Genomic DNA, 19,957 nt, shown 5'->3' with positions numbered 1-19,957 from the left:
AAAAAAAAAAAAAAAAAAAAAAGAATTTTAGACCAGAGAGGATAGTGCTTTATAATTTTTAAAAAATTTTTAATGTTTTTATTTATTTTTGAGAGAGAGAGAGAGGCCGCAGGTGTAAGCAGGGGAGGGCCAGAGAGAGAGAGGGACAGAATCCAAAGCAGGCTCCAGGTTCCAAACTATCAGTACAGAGCCTGATGCAGGGCTCAAACCCATGAACCGCAAGATCATTACCTGAGCCGAAGTTGGATGCCCAATCAACTGAGCCACCCAGGCTCCCCTAGTGCCTTATAATTTTAAAGGTAAAGCCTAGTTTAAGAAAATCCTGACATAAAAATCCAAATTTAAAAATTAGACATTAATCATGTTTATATGTATTACAAGCAGTTTCATATAAAGATATTTAATATTAGAGTCCTATGAAAGCAAATATGAGATTCATGGAAATTTGATTAATAACCCTGATGTCTATCAACCTATCTTGAGGCACACTTAAGAGATTAAAGGAAGCTGTTTCTAGTTCAAAGTAAATAAAGTGACCACTCATTTTTTTGCAGATGAAGGTTATTAAAAAGGGACTTCCTTCAGAGAAGAAGGGAGGGAGAGAAAAAGAACAGGTATATGTTCTACATACCAAGATTTTATTTGAATCATTGAGTCGACCCTTCAAGGCAGTTGGCAGTTCACCTATATTCGGCTGGATAAATTTTGCTTCATTGATAATACCTGCCACTTCATCTAGACCTTCTTTCCTGATCTTCCAATTCTTGTCACCAATCTTAGACACCAACTCTGAAGTGATTTTATCACTGAAAAAGCAGAGGACAGAATCCTTAATTCCAGACTCCTAAAGAAATAATGATGTCACAGAAGTACTCTTGACTGAGAAAGACAAGGTACCATTAAGAATTCACTTAAAAAAACAAACAAACAAAAAAAGCTACAAAAATCCAATAAACCTTTTGCAACAAACCTACCTGATTTCTGTCCTTGGCAAAAGATCCACAACATCGTTGCCCACGTCATCTGGTTCATCTCCATCTTCTCCTTCATCCGTCCCACTTATGCTATGTTTGGAAATCCCTCTGGTTGGAGCAGGTGGGCTCTGTCCTTGCATCTACACACAAACAAATCAGTGAGGCCAATGAACTTGATGAAGGGTATGACAGCAAACACGTTAGAGAATGGGGCTATGTCAAACATTCCTATTCCTTCATACTACTTAGTATTTACACAGTATGTATTTTAATTCCTAGATTCCAAATTTGAGACTATGTGGCAAAAGGCATTTTTATGCAAACCTATTAGAATCTGTCTCAAGCTGTCTTTTGACTTGTATGCCCAAGAAATACAGAGCAAGTCTGCCCAAACTCAGCAATTTCAATTAAAAAGTTTGTTCAAGGAAGGTCAAATTTCTTTTTTTATTTAAAATTATTTTAAATGTTAATATGACTTCTCAATACGCAATATATTCAAAATGTTTGATATCCAAAGGTACAAAAGGCCTAAAGAGGAAAATCTCCCCTCCTATACCACAGCCATCCAGTTGTCTGCCTCACAGACAAAGCCATCAATTTCTTCCAAACTCTTCCCAGGGATACTTTATGCACATAAAAATAAATACAGATGTATTCTTCATTCCAAAGGGCTAAAAGCTTAAACTTAACTAATATGAGCATTCTCAGGTCTACCAATGGACTATTCATTTTTGGAATCTTTACCTTCTCAAATTCTGCATCTATCTGGGACAGGAGGGCAGGCTTCTCATCCTCAAAGAACATTCGCAAAGAGGGACCAACATACAGATACATCACACCAAGCAGGGTGATGGCAGAAGTCCTCACAGCCTGGCAGACAGAACAAAAAGAACTTTCTAAATGAGAACAGAACCACAAGGATGGCTGCAATGTTCCTATATATGCTGGTTTTTACTCACTGGGTTTGTGGCAGCAAGAGCTGTCTTCACATTGCTAATGAACGCTTTCACATTCAACCTAAAAGAAACAACATTTAGAATTAAAAAACAAATGAAACCCTCAAAATACTCAAAAAGAGTTTTTTATTTATTTATTGTTATTTATTTATTTATTTTGGAGAGAGAGAGAGAGAGAGAGAGAGAGAGAGAGAATGCATGCATGCTCATGTGCACAAGCTGGGGAGGGGCAGAGGGAGGAGGAGAAAGAGAATCCCAAGCAGGCTCCTCACTGTCAGCACAGAGCCTGATGCAGGGCTTGAACTCACAACCCATGAGATCATGACCTAAACCAAGATCAAGAATCAGATGCCTAACCAACTGAGCCACGTTGGCACCCCTACTCAGCAGAGTTTTATAAAGCCAGACTCTAGGACTGGCTCCTTTTGGCTACGTCCCCAAGTCTCACTTATTTTCTTTCTACACTCATTTAAAGTCAGCATTAAATACCGTCTATATGCTCATTACTCCTAAATCCCAGCGATGACCTCTCTCCTGAACTCTATTCATATATCCATACAGCCTTTGTTAACATTTTCATTTGAATGTCTAGTAGGTGTCACATATCTTTTTTTTTTTTTTAAAGTAGGTGTGACACATCTATCAAGGTCAAAACTCCTGTCCACACCCTAAACCCAAATCCTATTCTTCCCACAGCTTTCCCTACCTCAGCAAAGAACTATATCATTCTTCCCTTTGCTCAGGCCATCCTGACTCCTCTCTCTCCTATACTCAATATCCTGTTCAGTTCTTTCAAATATATTCTGACTCCTATGACTTCCATCTCTACAAACTATGTCCAAGATACTATATTTTCCTGACAGAATTATTCCAATAGTTTACTGATTAGTCTCCTTGAGTCTCATTATCTGTTCTGACTAGAATCCAAATGATCCTATTACTCTTTTGCTCAAAACCATCTAATGGTTTCCAACTTATTCAAAATGTTGAGGCCCTAAGTAACCTGGCCCTGTTCTTTCTTCCATCTTGTCTCCTCCTACTTCCTACCACCCAACTCATTCCCCTTCAGCTACATACTGAAGAACAATCACTCCTTGCTACTTTTAAATATATCACACATGCTCCTACCACAGGGCTTTTGCAATTGTTGTTCTTTTAGTCTAGAATGATCTTTTCCCAGACTGTCATAGCTAGCCACCTCAGGTCCTAATGGTCTCTGCTCAAGTGTCGTTTTCTTAGGAAGGACCATCCCAACCACTCCAAGGTGATACTACCTAACTTCTTATCCTTTATTTTTATTCCACTGCCCTTGTACCTCCTGATATTCTTTTTACTGCATATCGTCATCTGCTCTTACTGAAATATAAGTCTTATGAAAACAAGTATTTAATCTTAACCATAATGAATTCCCAGGGCCTAAAACAAATGAAACTCCCTAAGTGTTCAACATGTAGTTATTGAATAAAAGAAAGACCATGGACAAATGAAAAAAAGGAAATATTCAGTTGGCTTTTATGCTACGCCAAGAGATTAGTTTTACATCAAAAATTATACAATTGAGAAGGGATCTTAACAATACCCTCAACTATAGATACTGACACATAAGCCTTTGCTTGAATGACACCAGATTGATAACTTTGAGAGTAGTAATTCTTCATTTGGTAGAACGTAGAAAAATACTTTGTGAGACATTAAGAGGTATGTTGTAAAAAGCAGCATGGCACAAAGAAAGGCTGCATAGTATAGCAGTTCTCTCTTGGACAGAATGCCTGGATTCAAATCTCGGCTTTCCCACTTCTGAACTTGGACAGATTACTTACGCTTCCTGTGCCCCAATCTCCACAAGTATAAAATGGGAACAATAATATCTCACTTGAGTAGTTTTTATGAGAATGAAATTAAAGGAATTATTTAGAAAGTGCCTGGCATCAGGGCACCTGGGTGGCTCAGTCAGTTAAGTGTCCAGTACTTGATTTCAGCCCAGGTCACGATCTCAGTTTGGGGGATAGAGCCCCACATCTGGCTCTGTGCTAACAGCACAGACCTGCTGGGGATTCTCTCTCCCCTCTCTGCCCCCCTCCCCCTACTCAAGCTCTCTCTCTCAAAGTAAATAAATAAAACATTAAAAGAAAAAAGAAGAAAGTGTCTGGCAGAAAGTAAGCTCTATAAAATTTTGTTAAATAAACAAATGTGTTCAAATGCAAATAAGTTAGGTAAGTAACTTAGAGAACTCTAAAGTTAGAGGATGTGAAAAGCTCTGGCTTCTCAGAAATAGAGATAGCTAGAACAAATAGAATCATCAGTTAGAGATTAGCAAAATATTTAATTATTTTGTACTTCATTTCTTTCTGACTTACCCAGAAAAACCAAATTCTTTTATTGCATTTGATAGCCAATTCAGAGTTTCTGACTGATTCTTGGGATTCTTCTGTGAGAAAGCCATTGACATAACCTGGAGTGAGAGAAAAAACAAAAACAAATACGTGTTTTTTTGTTATGTTTCTCACAGAAATATAGTATGGCATTAAGGCAAAAGTAGATTAAGACTGGCTTTTCCAATGCTGACAGAACTGCAAGAATGCCTTAGGAATGAAATATTTAACTTACACAAGAAAATGAGGTAAGTGACAGTATATCTTTTTTTTTTTTGAGAGAGAGAGAGTGAGAGGGAGGGAGGGAGAGTGTGAGTGAGCAGGGGAGGGGCAGAGAGAGAAAGTCTTAAGCAGGCATGGAGCCTGATGCGGGGCTCTATCTCACAGCTGTGAGATCATAATCTGAGCCAAAAATCAAGAGTTAGATGCTTAACTGACTGAGCCACCCAGGCGCCCCTGTGACAGGAGTATTAAAAGCATTCTGGACTTTACAACTTTTCCTTAGTGATCACTCCAGATTATAATGACTTAAGAGAAAATTACTTTCTTTCTTTCTTTCTTTTTTTTTTTAATGTTTATTTATTCGAGAGAGAGGGGGGAGAGAGAGAGAGAGAGAGAGAGAGAGAGAGAAGCAGACTACAGGCGGGAGAGGGGCAGAGAGAGAGGGAGACACAGAATCTGAAACAGGCTCCAGGCTCTGAGCTGTCAGCACAGAGCCTGACGTGGGGCTCGAACTCAGAAACAGCAAGACTATGACCTGAGCCAAAGCAGAATGCTCAACAGACTGAGCCACCCAGGCGCCCCTCTAATTTTATAATAGAACATTCTTGGCCAAAATAAATCCTAATTATCAGGCAATGGTATATTATTATTAAAGGATAAAAATGCAGAATATAAAATGGTTTGACTTGAGAAGAAAAGAACTATACTTTAATTAGTAACCTTAAATTAAAATGGGGGGAAAAGCTGGGGAAAGAGATCGGTCACTAACCTGTTCCGCTGTCCATGGCAACATGCAAGCTTCGGCTATTGCTGTCATAGCTTCTTTTGCATTGTTCCCACACTTCACATCTCCAATCTTGTCCACAAGGCCATCCAAGACAATCTGAGCTGAAGTTTTGGAAAAATTCCCCTTCTGGGCAATCAAAGCAACTATGTGAAGCTTCATCTGCATCACCTGAACAAGGATAAGCATCATAAAGCTATGAGTAAGCCAAAGACATCGACTTACTTATTTTTACAGCAACCTGAAATACAGGTTATAACACAGGGACAACTAAGAACATCACCAAACTAAAAATGACAAATTTATTTTATTTATTTTTATAGTAATTTCTGTGTTCAGCATGAGGCTTAAACTCAAGACCCTGAGATCAAGAGTCTCATGCTCTTAGTCTCATTGACTAAGCCAGCTAAGCGCCTCTACAAACAATACTTTTAAACAAAGAAGCAAAATAATTTTTATCCTTGTTATCAATAAAAGTAGCTGGGACACTTGGGTGGCTCAGTCGGCTGGGCATCCAACTCTTGCTCTCAGCTCAGGTCATGAACTCACAGTTTCTTAGTTTAAACCCCGAGTCGACTGCACTGACAGGGGAGCCTGCTTGGGATTCTCTCTCCCCCTCTCTCTCTGCTCCTTCCTCATTCATGCTCTTTCTCTCTCAAAATAAATTTAAAAATATACATGAAAAAAATTAAAGTAGCTGAGAGCCAAGAGACAAAAAAACCCAAAGAACTCAATGTTTCAAAATATTAACAATGTTAGTACATGAAAAGTTTATGAATTGAAAAAATTAATTTCTCTATTCTCCTCTCATGATTATTTGGAAGAGTACTGAATACACATCTTGAAATACATAATAAATGACCATACTAACCATATAACTCAGACTTCCTACTAGTGTTACCCACAAAAAACTACAACCCTCATGCACACACCACACACAACAGAACTTGAGAGATTTAAAGAACGTGTAGTAGAACAATGAAGAAGCTGTAAAAACAATTTAAAGATGTTAATGTGATGGCGGCAGATGCGTGGCACTTGAGGCGCCTTTGCCCATAGGTATCTCCCTCTATCCTGTTTGAATATTTAAATAACAGGAGTTGATGAGGATGTAAGGAATTAGAATTCTCTTGCACTGCTGGTATGAATACAAAATGGTGAAATCACATTAAACAACCATTTGGCAGTTCTTTAAAAAGTTAAACACAGTTACCATATGACCCAGCAATTCTACTTCTAGGTATATATCCAAGAGAATAAAAAATGTGCTCACACAAAATTTGTATATGGAATGTTCACAGACATATCCAAAATGTGGCAGCAACACAAATGGATAAATAAAATGTTCTATACCCATACAATGGAATATTACTCAGCCATAAAAAAGAATGTAGAGCTGATACATAGTTCCATATGGGCAAACCTTGAAAAGATTATGCTAAGTAAAAGATACTTCATTCTATGAAATGTCCATGAGAAGTAATAGATAGAGACAGAAAGCAGAGTAATAGTTGCCAGGGACTGTGGGTGTTGAGGGGGATTTGGGGAGGAAGGGTGACTGCTGATGGGTATGGGGTTTCTCTCTGTAGTGATGAAAATATCCTAAAGTTACAGAGTGGTAGGAGTTGCAGAACTCTGCAAATATACTAAGAACTGCTACATTATACACTTTAAAACGGTGAGTTTTATACTCCCTCAATAAAATTGTTATAAAGAAAAATACATATACAAAAATTATCCTTTGTTGTGGATCTAACACATGGGAAGGTAGAAGTTCAAATCGAGTATGCTTCTTTCACCTATGTAAGCAGCTGCATAAAGAGGGGCTTTAAACATGGTGTGTGGGGGAGGAGGCCAGTGTGAGAACCTCTTAGCAGAAGAAGGCTTGTGGAGCTGAACGGCATGGCTGAGGTGCAGTAACAGTGCTAAGGGAACAGAGTGTGTGAGGGAGCCAAGGATCCTAAAGAGGGAACAAGGGGTGGCAAAAAGAAGCAAAAAAGAGATGAGCGGGATGCCAGAAATAAACCTGATATATTTCAAACTTTTGTTTCCCACAAGGTCTATGAATATCTAGAAAAAGGAAACTTTTCTCTGTTTCCTTCCTATGTCACTTTCCAAAACCTCCCTTTACACCAACTCTTTAAATAACAGCACTGCAAAATTTCATCTCTATTATCAGTTAATACATTAAATTATGAGGCAAATTTTCACTGGTAATTTAAAGACCATTTATCTTTTATCCAAACAAATAAGTAACTTGTCTCACTGTTTATTCCTCCCTTGCCTATGTGAAGATTAGGAGGCTTCTAGGCCTAACTAATGAGGAGAAAAATTTATACATACATAAATTACATGAACAATATAGATCATATTTCCATATATATAAACTCCCAATTACACAAAGGTATAGTTAATATGTTTAATCAAAATGCACATAATCCATTGTTTACATTTAAAGCTAGATGACACATTGGCTGAGTGATATGAAAAAAAAAAGAAAAGCTAAAAATCATTACCAATATTATCCGTATTCCATAGATGATATGATGGAAATTACATCAACAAAAGATATTAAAATCTCCAGTTAAAAATTACCTGAAAATTGGTTTCTTTCCATCCAGGTTTCTTGGCCAGCATCCTCACTAATGCCTGGCATGGCATTTCAGTTCGATCCATTAGTTCAACAGCCTTGAAGTAAAAGAAGAGAATCAGAGTTAAGGGATTAATTATTAGTCAGGGAAATGGCACCTACCGAAGTCAAGTAGGTGACTTGAAGGAGATAGAATGGAAGCAACGAGGGTTATGGAGGGAACTCAGATAGCTTGTTATGCTTTTAAGTTGGATATGTGATGTACAGTTGTTATATTAATACCTATGAAACTCTTTTCCCTCCACATTTTAGGATTTCATAGAGAATTTGGTCCAAGGAATATAACAGTAACAGTTCTCATTTGCCTAGCGCGAGGCAGAAACTGCTTATACATATTTTGACTTATTTTCCTAAAAATATATAGCAAAGTAGGATAGGTTATAAGTGGTTAAGTATTAGATTTCAAAGATGCACAAACTCAGGTCTAAACCTGATGCATGGCACATGGTGGCCTGAAAGCCAGGGCTCCTGCCTCAAATCCCAGTGCTCTTGTGGTTTCTCCACACCCTCCTCATTAGAATCATAGCGTATATGTCAAAAGGAACTTCCATGCTCCTTTCCAACACAGATTTCTGAAAGGAGCTTCTCACACCAAGGAATAATGTCTGTTCTTCCAAGAGTCATGACAACAAAGAGGAAAGCAGAGAAAGGGAAGAGGGGTGATTTAAGTGGAGTGATCTGTCTGCCAAGTAAGTTTAAGGAACAAATACCATAATGTTAAAATTCACCTACATCTTATAATTCAGAATAAACCTAATTTTCTTGAGTATGTACTAAGTCATGAGCTTATAGAAGCCATAGAAAGCAGATGTTAAAAGATATACACTATGGAGCTAAAAAACCAGTTCCTCCCCACCCCTTTGCCCCCCACGCACCTTTAGTTAACACCCTGAAGCATGTTCACTGTTTATAAAGCACAGCAATTAGGACAACTACTTTGTTAATTTCATCACTTCTATATAATGTTCTTTCACACTCAACTCATCCCCATGCACCAACCTTCTGGAACTCTTCCATACAGGCCAGCCTTTCCTTCCAGTTACTGCTGTCTAGAAGCTGTATACAGGTAGCAGGAAGGACAGCTGAAGCTTTTTCTTCACATACTTCTATCTATAAGATACAAAAACATTAAAATTAAGAATTGCTTAAGGAAATGGATGGCAAGAATGTAAAAACACTGCAAGCCAAACTACCTGAACACTCTCATAAGTATGCTACAGTACCTGAGGCTTCTACTCTACTACCATAAAGGGGAAGGAAGGTCATCTAAGGCACAGTTTCACTGAGGTGAAAAATATTGATTAACTAGATATTGTAGAACTCAGCAAAGGACCCAAATCTTCTCATAGGAATTGACTTTCCATGGTTTTCTGAGTTTGAGGCATCCTGCAGCATACTGACCGAAAGCTCAGGCTCCACTATTTCTTTGGTCTCCACTCCTTTCTTGTTCTTGGTTCCAGTGCCCCCTGCACCTCCTGATGCAGCTGGCTTCCCCTTCTTAGGTGGCCCACCAGCCTAAAAGTAATTTAAAAAAATTAAACCACTTAAGGATTTAGAACAGCGGTTCTTAAGCATTTTGGGGCCAGAGACTCTCTGAAAATTAATTAAAATGAGGGCCCACTCAACCAACCAAAAACCCCTGTATTTTTGTGCCCATACAACTTAGCACTTTCAAGGGCAGACAGATCTCCTGAAGACCATTCATGGAGAAATCTGCAGACTTTAATTCAGAATGAGCTAAGGAGGTAAATGAAATGAAAATGGACTGGAATTTTACGGCACTTACAGATTTATTTGAGAATTAATATTTGATGTCTTTAAATGCCTTTAAATTTTCCCTACATTAGTAAAAGACAGTTTCTAACTTCCAACATTTACCCCATACTTCATCACAAGGCATCCCAATAACAGAAAAATATATTTACTCTATTTACTGTAGAACCACCTAATTTTGAAGGAATAAAGTGGTTGTTATGACTATGGCAGTAAGTGGCTTAACTATGTTGAAGATGGCCACCTCACTGAATCTTTTTATTGTTTTAACAGTTTAGTTGACCTACTTGTATTTTCTAAGTATATAATCATAGGATCTACAAAAATTATAACTTTGCCTTTTCCTTCTTAATATTAAATTGTAGAAAATTATTAAACAATAATGGTACCAGCAGGCATTATTTGCTTTATTCCTCACTTTAACAGTAATATTTCTAGTATTTCATCACTATGAAGTGTGATGCTGACTTTTGGTTTGCTAGGTGTACTGCTATCTATAGCTCTATTTATAGATATTTAATCATGTCAAAGAATTCATCCATTTGTATGTAGTTAAGAATGTTTATCATGAAGATATGTTGAAATTTACTATATTCCTTTTTCAAAGTCTGAAATTAGATTTCTTTTGATCTCTGAATTTAGTTAAGTTTTTTAATATTAATATTGAACCATCCTTATAATCCTGGAATAAACTTCAGTTGGTCACACTTTTTATTATGTGTATCCACTGGCTTCTATCTACTAATACTGTACTTAAATATCTTGATTATTTTACTCCAGTTTTGAAAGGTCAGAAGAAAATAGCAGTTTATTAAAAGGCACACAAGCAACGGCAATAACATTAACATGGTAACACATATCACTGTCTACATCATTCCTTCTATTTTGCTATTTGTTAAACAATGCCCCAAACCTAAAAAGAAGATAAAATGACAGAAGGTCAGATTATCTTCAACATCCAGACTTCTTCTGAAACCAATGTTTCCTTGAACATAATCTGAGCTTTTAAGGTATTGATGGATGTTCTGCTATATTTTAAATGTGGTAATGACTTCATTTCTCAAATGAACATATTGGAAGGACAACCATGAGTCTGAGATTCTGATCCTGTCTTACTAAATTCTACTTGTGAACGAACCATTATTTTCCAAGTCCTCTATTAACCTTAGTAGCAGGTGCCTTTTTTAAGGGTCCTGGCTTGGGTGCTGAAATGTCCTTTGTGTCCTTATCTCCTGCAGCCCCTGAGGCAGCACTCCTTCCAGGAACAGGCTTGAATTCTTTCTTGTCTGCTGCAGCTCCAGCTTTCTTACCATGTACCAGCTCTACTTTTTCTGAACATTCTTTGATCTAGAGAATGAAATTGAAATGAACATCATTAAGCCCAACTTTGAAATATAATCACTACATTATTTCTTAATAAGTTATCTAAACCACAACTATACGAGAATTAAGAAAGTTTGCTTAAGCGAAAATAAATTATCTACTTTCTTACATTTTATTTCTACACAAATTCGAATTATAATAAACATTCAACAACCCATTTTTTGAAAAACTTTTGTAACGTTTATTTCTGAGAGAGAGAGAGGCAGGATGAGCAGGGGAGGGTCAGAGAGAGAGGGAGACACAGAATCCAAAGCAGGCTCCAGGCTCTGAGCTAGCTGTCAGCACAGAGCCTGACGTGGGGCTTGAACCCATGAACTGTGAGATCATGACCTGAGCCGAAGTCGGATGGCCAACCCAGTTGGACTGAGCCACTCAGGCATCCCAACAACTCATTTTTGATGATAGAAAACATTCATATTTAGAAAAGTAATTTTTCAGGTATTAGAAACAAATTTATCTTAAAATATTCTTTTCACCTCCTCTATGGACAGATTACCCAACTCTATTTATTTTTATAATTTGAAAGCTATCTCTACAAATATCACCACTATAGCTTAAGATGAAATTTAAATCCTCAGAAGCTGTTTTCACACTCCAGGTCTGAACCACCAGTGGCAAATGAAATAAATCTCACAAGCTGATATCAGCATTTTTGTCTTCATGAAATAGAACAGACAAAATCAAAACAAAATCATAATGCACAAAATCATAATCAAAATGCACATAAAGCATTTTTGTCTTCATGAAATAGAACAAAATCAAAACAAAATCATAATGCACAAAATCATAGAACAATCATAAGACTGTTGTCCAATTTCATTATAATCTATCACTAACCTACCTTATCAAGCTTGAGTTTGTCCACATCAGCCAAGAATGGATTTACTGCTTTCTCACCCACCACTTTCAAAGCAGTTCCCAATGCTTCAAATGCAGCATCTCTCACTTCAGGAGCAGAATCATTGATATGCTGTGGTCCGGAAGGAAGCAAATTGATCTTAATACAAGATATTTTAGATATTACTGATTTTAATTCAGACTGATGACTGCTGGATAAAGAATTTACTTTTTACAGTTCACTGAAGCTATGTGTAGCTTTCCTCTTGCCAACTAACAGTTACTCTTTCACAAATTCTTTTTGGGTTAAGGAAAATTTTGGTAATCCATTCAGCAAGTAAGTGCTTCCTTTTCCTCCTACTCTCTATTTAAAATGCCTCACATGCAAATGATCTTCAAAGACTCCAAATTGTATGCCTGTGCTTGGCCAGATCCAGCTGAACACCAGTATATGGGCCAAATAAGAAACAAAATGTTTAGCAGTTAGTGGAATCATAAAGCTAACTTGTGCCTGTCTTTAAGAACAGGAACACAAAGAGTACAAGAATTTGGATTCGGTTTCCAAAGCCACAAAGGATCTGTTCCTTAAAAGACCATAATCTACAGTCTGAAAGCCAAGTAGTCATTGTACATAATTAATATGGACAAGAAATCTTCCATAGGTATAAAAAATTCCCCTAATATCAAAGAGTCTATACCTTAAGTAGAGCAGCACAAAAGGGCTTCAGCAAGCTCTTTGGCAGGGTAGAAGCAGTGCAGTGGCGGAAGCTTCTTGCAATGAAAAGAGATGTCTGCTGCTTGATGGTTGGATTTTTATTATCCATTACTGCTAAAACATCCTCACTGATGTTCTGTAGTGTGGTCTTTAAAAAGAAAACATGGTTAGTGAGCTTTTCTCAACTATAAGAACAATCAAAATATTACATTGACAAAATTTACTTTAGACAAAAGTGCAAACTCCTGCTGTCAACTTACAGTAAGGAAGATTGCATCAATTGCCTCCTGCAGGGCTTGTACCACTTGAGGCTTCTTCTCTTTGAATTTTTCCAAAATGGTTGGCACAACCTATGAAAGTAAACAGGTGGATTATTATTTTGCAGGTAACAAAAATTAGGTACTGACATGCCACATGAATGAACCTTGAAAAAAATGCCAAATCAAAGAAGCCAATCATAAAGGACCACATATGTATGATCCATTTAAATGATGCCATGAAATGTCAAATCTATACAGACAGAAGATTAGTGGCTGCCAGTGGGAAGTGACTGCTAATGGGTATAAAGGTTTTTTGGGGGTCAATGAAAATATCCTGGAATTAGACAGTCGTGATACACAACCTTGTGAATATATTAAAACTACTCAACTGTACACTTTTTTTGTGTGTGTGTGTGGTTCTTTCTTTTTTTTTTTTTTTACAAATAGTTTATTGTCAAATTAGTTTCTACATAACACTCAGTGCTCATCCCCAAAGTGCCCTCCTCCATGCCCATCCCCCCCTCCCCCCCACATCCATCAGTCCTCAGTTTTTGTCAGCATTCAAGAGTCTCTCATGGTTTGCCTCTCTCCCTTTCCCCCACCATTTCCGCCCTTCTTCTCCCGCTTGTTCCTCCGTCAAGTTCCTCCTAATCCTCCTATATGTGCAAACATATGATATTTGTCCTTCTCTGCCTGACTTATTTTGCTCAGCATAACACCCTCAAGGTCCATCCATGTTGCTACACATGGCCAGATTTCATTGTTTCTCATTGCCATGTAGTATTCCATGGTATAGATAAACCACATCTTCTTGATCCATTCATCTGTTGATGGACACTTAGGCTCTTTCCATTCAACTGTACACTTTAACAGGGTGAATTTTATAGTATGTAACTCATATCTCAATAAAGCCATTATTAAGACAATGTTTGGTGCTACCAAAACAAAGTAAAGTCATTTTCTTTCTTGAAGGGCACAAGAATCTTATGCTGGAACAATTAAGGGTTCCCATTCTGTGCCACGGTAGCAGCGTTTCTCAACACATTTTCTGCACCTACACCTTAATGCAACCGTATAACCATTTCTATCAGTACCATCTCTATTAGACAAAACGATTCTCAGCTAGGTGGATTTAAGATACGGGAACAGGTAGAGTATGTAATTTCTCTTCCCCACCTGATTCTGATATACTTCACTGGACTGTGATGTCTCCCACCCCTTCACAACACTAAAGACAAAGAAATGGTAACTGAAATTACAGCAATTATTAAGTTTAGATCAATAAAGTTGGAAGTTTTATAATTTTTATCTTATAAACTATCACTCATTCATTAAATATTTATTGAATACCTAATATATCTATTGAGTGCCAGGCACTGTGTTAACAGGCAAATCAAAGTTGTCTTTTAAGGTCAAAAAGATATAGCAAAGCTCAAAGCATCCAAAAACATATTTTTTTAAGATTTCACAGAAGTGATAGAGACCAGAAGGAATATAGTTTCCATGGAGAAATATAAAAGACTTTTTAATATTAGGAGTTAGTTATAAACTTGAAAAAAAAAATGTTTTAATGGTTATAAAGCTCAAGTACACTTTTATATATATTTTACAAAATAATAGCTTATAAATAGCTAAAGAAAATATGAAAAGATGAACCATTAACATGCTTGATATCAAATGTTATATACGATATAGGTTTTTTGGTGGGGGGGAGGGGGGTTACTCCAAACTATAAGCTTTATGACTTTAAGCTGCATAACAAAATGTCACAAAGCCAGAATCAGAATTCAAACCAGGCCAGGTAATCATTCAATTAGGATTTAGTAAACTAAAATGTATCTTAAAAGTTGTTTTCTAGGTTAAAAGTTATTACTAAGACAAAGGTATATTCTTTCTTTTAAATATTCTAATTAGTAGCACAAAACTGACTAAAAGCTAATCAACACACTAGAGCATACATACACAGAAATATTGCATATTAAATACTATTGAGTGCTACAAAATATTGCTTATCATTTTATTCCAATTAATGTTTTACATGTCTAAGGGTTTTATGGGCCCATATTTTAATTTCCCTGGTAACAAGCTAGTCATGATTTATTTTTATTTGGTAGAGTCTTAAGTTCTCTGAAATTATTTTCAATGCTATGAGTAAGGAAGCTCCAAATACCAGAACTGAGGTTAGACATTAACTTCACAACACAAATACAAACTACAAGGAGCCTCTAAAGTCAATCTAGGGAATCAAATGAACATCAAGTGGCTAGCAAGTTCAACCCTAAAGTTCAGTATGGTCAATTTTCAGGATGCTGAACCATTCGAAGTAATTCAGACCAGATTTAGAGGCCAACTGACAAATGCCACAGTTAAAGAAAACATCTTAATTTATTAAAACTGTTATCAAACTTGAGTGCTTCTAAATTTACACAGAGAGTATATTTAATAAATGTCTTCAGTCAGATTTCTTAGAATAAATTAAACTGATACACTACCAAGAATGTATTCTATATAAAATGTCTCAAGTATATAAGTAGACTATTATTTTTCAAATAGGAAAATGCTATAAAATACATTTTATGTATTCATCTCACTTCTGGCTTTATACCACCTTTCCTACTTTCATTTTTACTCCGTGCTAGTTATCGCCAGTTTCATTTCATCCTGTTATACTGCATATAATCTTATAAGAACAAAACAGGAGATTAATAAGTAAATAAGTAATAAGCAAATCAACTCAGTTAACTAATATATTTAGGTCACATACCCAATCTTCTATATAAAGCTAATGAATTTAGTTATAACTGACATCTTTATTGTAATGCTTTGAGGAATTATGCTCAATTTAAATAAAACTTAATGAAAAATTCACTTTGCCCAATATATAAAGATCTATTTTATTTTTTTCTTTCATAGTTTATTGTCAAGTTGGATTTCAGTATAAAGATCTATTTTAGATCATAAAGCAAACTAGCCTGTTTTTCTTGTTAATGTTGATTTGTATCTAAAAAGGAGTGTTACTCACATGTCCTGCATATTGTCCAAATTTCTTCCTTAGCCCAACAGCCAGACCAGTAAGACATTTTGCGGCCAAAGCCACCAACATAACGTTGGTGTCCTTTCCAACAACCTACAGAGGTAGGAAAAAAAGATGACAAAATAGTCACAACTCTGGAGAAAGGGACTAAAAATTTATTCTTAAAAGAACTCTGTACCCTGCTATGCTAATGCATAGTCAGTTTTGTTTCCTACTAAAGAGGAAAAATTCTTCCCTGACAAGATCAAATTAGGGGGCTTCCCTTTATTCTGTTTAGTCTCCTATCTTAAAGTTCTAGCAATAACACACATTAAACCACAATTTCAAATACCCAACTCTCCATCAGTGGTAGTCTGGGCTGTCAGCATTGCACAGATGTGCAGGAGGGGACTCTGACACTGGCAGAAAAGCTGGAGGCTTGCTGACTTTGCTCTGGGGAAGGAAAAGCCAAAAGACAGTGTACCTCAGAGGAAAGATACCACAGGGCAGCAGCTCCAATATTTATACCCTAGGGGCATCAGTAGAAACTGCTCTAGGTATCTTTAAGAAGTCCATGGGGACTCTAAATTGCAAATGCTATTGCAACCATTCCTCTGGGGGAGCTTCTGGCTTTATTTGTTTATTATGTATTTGTTTATTTATAAGTTTATCTATTTATTCTCAGAGAGAGAGAGAGTTCATACCAGCAGGGGATGGGCAGAGAGTGAGGGAAAGAGAGAATCCCAAGCAGAAAGATGCTGACACAAACCATGAGATCATGTATGACTGGAGTTGAAATAAAAAGTTGGATACTTAACTGAATGAGCCACGCAGGCACCCCCTTGCAGCTGCAACATTAGTTACCTAATGATCATCAAGTGTGTGTTTAGTTTCTTAGCAGAGTCTCCTCCAGGATTATTTATACTACCATCCTCCTTCGCTATGCCCCACGAAACCCAGCATTATCAAAGCTCAGAGGTAGTAGCTGCACCTGTGTCAATTAAGCAAGATAGTGACTATGCCTGAGTGCCTTCCTGCTAAGATTTTACTGTGGTATACTGCTCAATTCAGTTGGATGTTAAAAAGCTACTGTATTTTATTTATTTTTTAAATGTTTATTTTTGAGAGAGAGAGAGAGAGAGAGAGAAAGGCAGAGAGAGACAGAGAGAGAGAGAGGCAGGATCCAAAGCAGGATCTGTGCAGACAGCAGAGAGCCCAATGTAGGGCTTGCACTAACAAACCGTGAGATCATGACCTGAGCCAAAGTTGGACGTTTAACTAACTGAGCCACCCAGGTGCCCCAAAAGACTGCTTTATTCTGAAGAGTCTCAGACCCTTGTTTTTTTCACTCTTCACTTTTTTCCCAAGTAGAAGTAATGCTTCCATTCCACTTTGGATTTTATTTAGTCTCTAAGATCTGATATTCCAGAAGTAGAATGCCTCCTTTCAGATTCCCTGAATTAAACCCCTAACGGACAGCATGCCAGGAAGTTCTAAATGACACTTACATGCACTCCCTAGGTGCTGAGGAGTAAGGATGAAGAATCAAGATTAACATTAAAAACGAATTAGATGTCATAATTTTATAGTGCTTTATAATCCATATTTAATTTTTCACCCAAAACCCTGTAAATATTAGCAAATTTTATAGATTTCAAAATTAAATACAGATTAATTTGCTCAAGGTCAGAGCTAGCAAATGTGATATGAAGTGATTTAAACCTAGTTCTGTTTTTACTCCAAAGCTTTTATTTTCTTTGCCAAAGCATATTCATACTGTAACCTCATGCAATGACAAATTCATTTTCCTTATGAGAAAATGAGATCAGGGTCTTAATAAACATTTTATTAAATCTCTACCTACTGTAAATCCATTCCCTTCAGTTCTGTATTAAACTCACTATCGGCATTTGTAAATGTCTGATTACCTTTTATTTTTTTAACCAAAAAAAACTCTTACGTATTACTTAGACGCTAGACTTCAGATTTAGCATCTAAATGTATGTTCCAGGACCGGTCATCAAAAACATGCCAGACCCTATTCCAAGAAATCTTAGTTCAGTGAATCTGGGATGGGATTTGGATATAACTTAAAAGAAGACAGCCATTAATCAATCCCATTCTTAGGAGAAAAGCTCTCCTTATCCACTATTAGAGCAGTAACCCCAGTGGGAGCTGAGCCCTAGACACTGATGGTTGGTCCTAATGGAAAATTTTGAAGAGGATCTTGTAAACCTACTATAGTTCAAGATGGTAAAGGATTGAATGAACTTACAGGTGAATAATGGATCATGCTATTTGCCTATCAACACTAATTGTCAAATATTCGAGTCTGACTAAACAAGGGTTCTAAACTGGGAAACGGGAGTGAGGAAGGTAGAGAACTCTTTTTTTATTTTTTAATTTTTTTAATGTTTTATTTATTTCTGAGAGAGAGAGAGAGAGAGAGACAGACAGACAGCATGTGCAGGGGAGGGTCAGAGAGAGGGACATACAGAATCTGAAACAGGCTCCAGGCTCTGAGCTGGCTGTCAGCACAGAGCCTGATGGGAACTCGAACCCACAAACCACGAGATCATGACCTGAGCCAAAGTCGGCCACTTAACCAACTGAGCCACCCAGGAGCCCCAAGAGAACTGTTTATTTTTAAGACAAATAGAATATGCAGGGAGGGACTCCATTCCAGATTTGAAAAAACTCTGTGACTCTGTTGTACACTATAGAAAGGAAGCTTTAGCTCACAATGTTAATTTAACCTAAATAATGGGAAATATCCTATAATTAAAAGTGCTGCCACTTTTCCCTTAATATGATTTTAGGCCTACAATATGATTTTAAGTACGGTTGATCCTTGAACAATGTAAGGATTAGAGGCATTGACTCCCCCCCCCACCCATGCAGTCAAAAATCCACATATAACTTTTGACTACCCCCAAACTTAATTACTGATAGCCTGCTGTACTACTGACTGGAAGCCTTTCTGATAACATAAATCGTTGATTAGCACATATTTTGTGTGTTACATGTATTATAGTCTATATTCTTACGATAAAGCTAAAGAAATTGTTATTAAAAAATCACAAGGAAAATACATTTAAATTACTCTTCTGTACTTATTGAAAAAAATCCATGTGTAAGTAGGTACACCCATGGAGGTCAAACCTGTATTGTTCAAGGGTCAACTGTAGTTACCACCTAGTATTTATCTTTAACTAGTAGTGTAAGCCACTAGTTAACAGTAACCAAAACAAAAACATTCTGCTGACAAAGAGAGAAGTGGATGAAATCCACCTTAATTATTGTGTTTAAAAACTATGATGGGGGCGCCTTGGTGGCTCAGTCAGTTAAGCATCTGACTTAGGCTCAAGTCATGATCTTGCGGTTTATGGATTCAAGACCCACATTGGGTTCTGTGCTCAGAGCCTGGAGACTGCTTCAAATTCTGTCTCCCTGTCTCTGCCCCTCCCCCACCCTCACTCTGTCTCCGTCAAAAACAAACATTTAAAAAATTTAAAAAAAAAACTATGATGAATATAAACAGTGAGGGGGGAATATAGAAAAACCAAAAAAAGTCTAATAACACAAGTCCATAGAGTATATAATAAAAACACCTTGAAAACTCAAATCTTAATCTAAAGATTCATATATATATATTAACCAACTTCCTTAGGTAATTGACAAGACAAAGGAGCTATTGGGGGGAGGTGGAAGTAAGGGGCAGGGGAGAAGATATCTTATAAATGAAGGAGCCTATAACTTGTGAGAACAGGAAAAGCCCACAAAATATGCTAAGTTAGGTGACAGCTTCAAAGAAGACAGTTTAAGAAATAGTTTTGGGAGTGCTGCTATGAACATTGGGGTACATGTGCTCCTATGCCTCAGCATTTCTGTATCCCTTGGGTAAATTCCTAGCAGTGCTATTGCTGGGTCATAAGGGAGTTCTATTGTTAGTTTCCTGAGGAACCTCCACACTGTTTTCCAGAGGGGCTGTACCAGTTTACATTCCCACCAACAGTGC

The 19,957-nt window shown here is 37.0% G+C and overlaps 1 protein-coding gene across 2 annotated transcripts in view; it reads right to left on the bottom strand.

Annotated features, from left to right (window-relative positions):
- CKAP5 (cytoskeleton associated protein 5) overlaps positions 1 to 19,957 on the bottom strand; it is a 110,920-nt gene that overhangs the window by 33,624 nt on the left and 57,339 nt on the right. For both annotated transcript variants that reach the window (XM_039226747.1, XM_039226748.1), the window contains exons 9-22: positions 15,949 to 16,053; positions 12,927 to 13,016; positions 12,650 to 12,814; positions 11,956 to 12,084; positions 10,896 to 11,078; positions 9,360 to 9,473; positions 8,958 to 9,068; positions 7,904 to 7,996; positions 5,294 to 5,479; positions 4,288 to 4,382; positions 1,934 to 1,991; positions 1,719 to 1,844; positions 975 to 1,114; positions 632 to 806 (exon numbers count right to left, since the gene is read on the bottom strand). In XM_039226747.1, the coding sequence (XP_039082678.1) occupies positions 632 to 806; positions 975 to 1,114; positions 1,719 to 1,844; positions 1,934 to 1,991; positions 4,288 to 4,382; positions 5,294 to 5,479; positions 7,904 to 7,996; positions 8,958 to 9,068; positions 9,360 to 9,473; positions 10,896 to 11,078; positions 11,956 to 12,084; positions 12,650 to 12,814; positions 12,927 to 13,016; positions 15,949 to 16,053 (1,770 nt within the window). The remainder of the gene's footprint in view (positions 1 to 631; positions 807 to 974; positions 1,115 to 1,718; positions 1,845 to 1,933; positions 1,992 to 4,287; positions 4,383 to 5,293; positions 5,480 to 7,903; positions 7,997 to 8,957; positions 9,069 to 9,359; positions 9,474 to 10,895; positions 11,079 to 11,955; positions 12,085 to 12,649; positions 12,815 to 12,926; positions 13,017 to 15,948; positions 16,054 to 19,957) is intronic.

Source organism: Hyaena hyaena, unplaced genomic scaffold (genome assembly GCF_003009895.1).
Source record: "Hyaena hyaena isolate Hyena2069 unplaced genomic scaffold, ASM300989v1 scaffold_23, whole genome shotgun sequence".
Lineage (NCBI taxonomy): Eukaryota > Metazoa > Chordata > Mammalia > Carnivora > Hyaenidae > Hyaena > Hyaena hyaena.
This window is presented reverse-complemented; position numbering and strand designations above follow the sequence as displayed.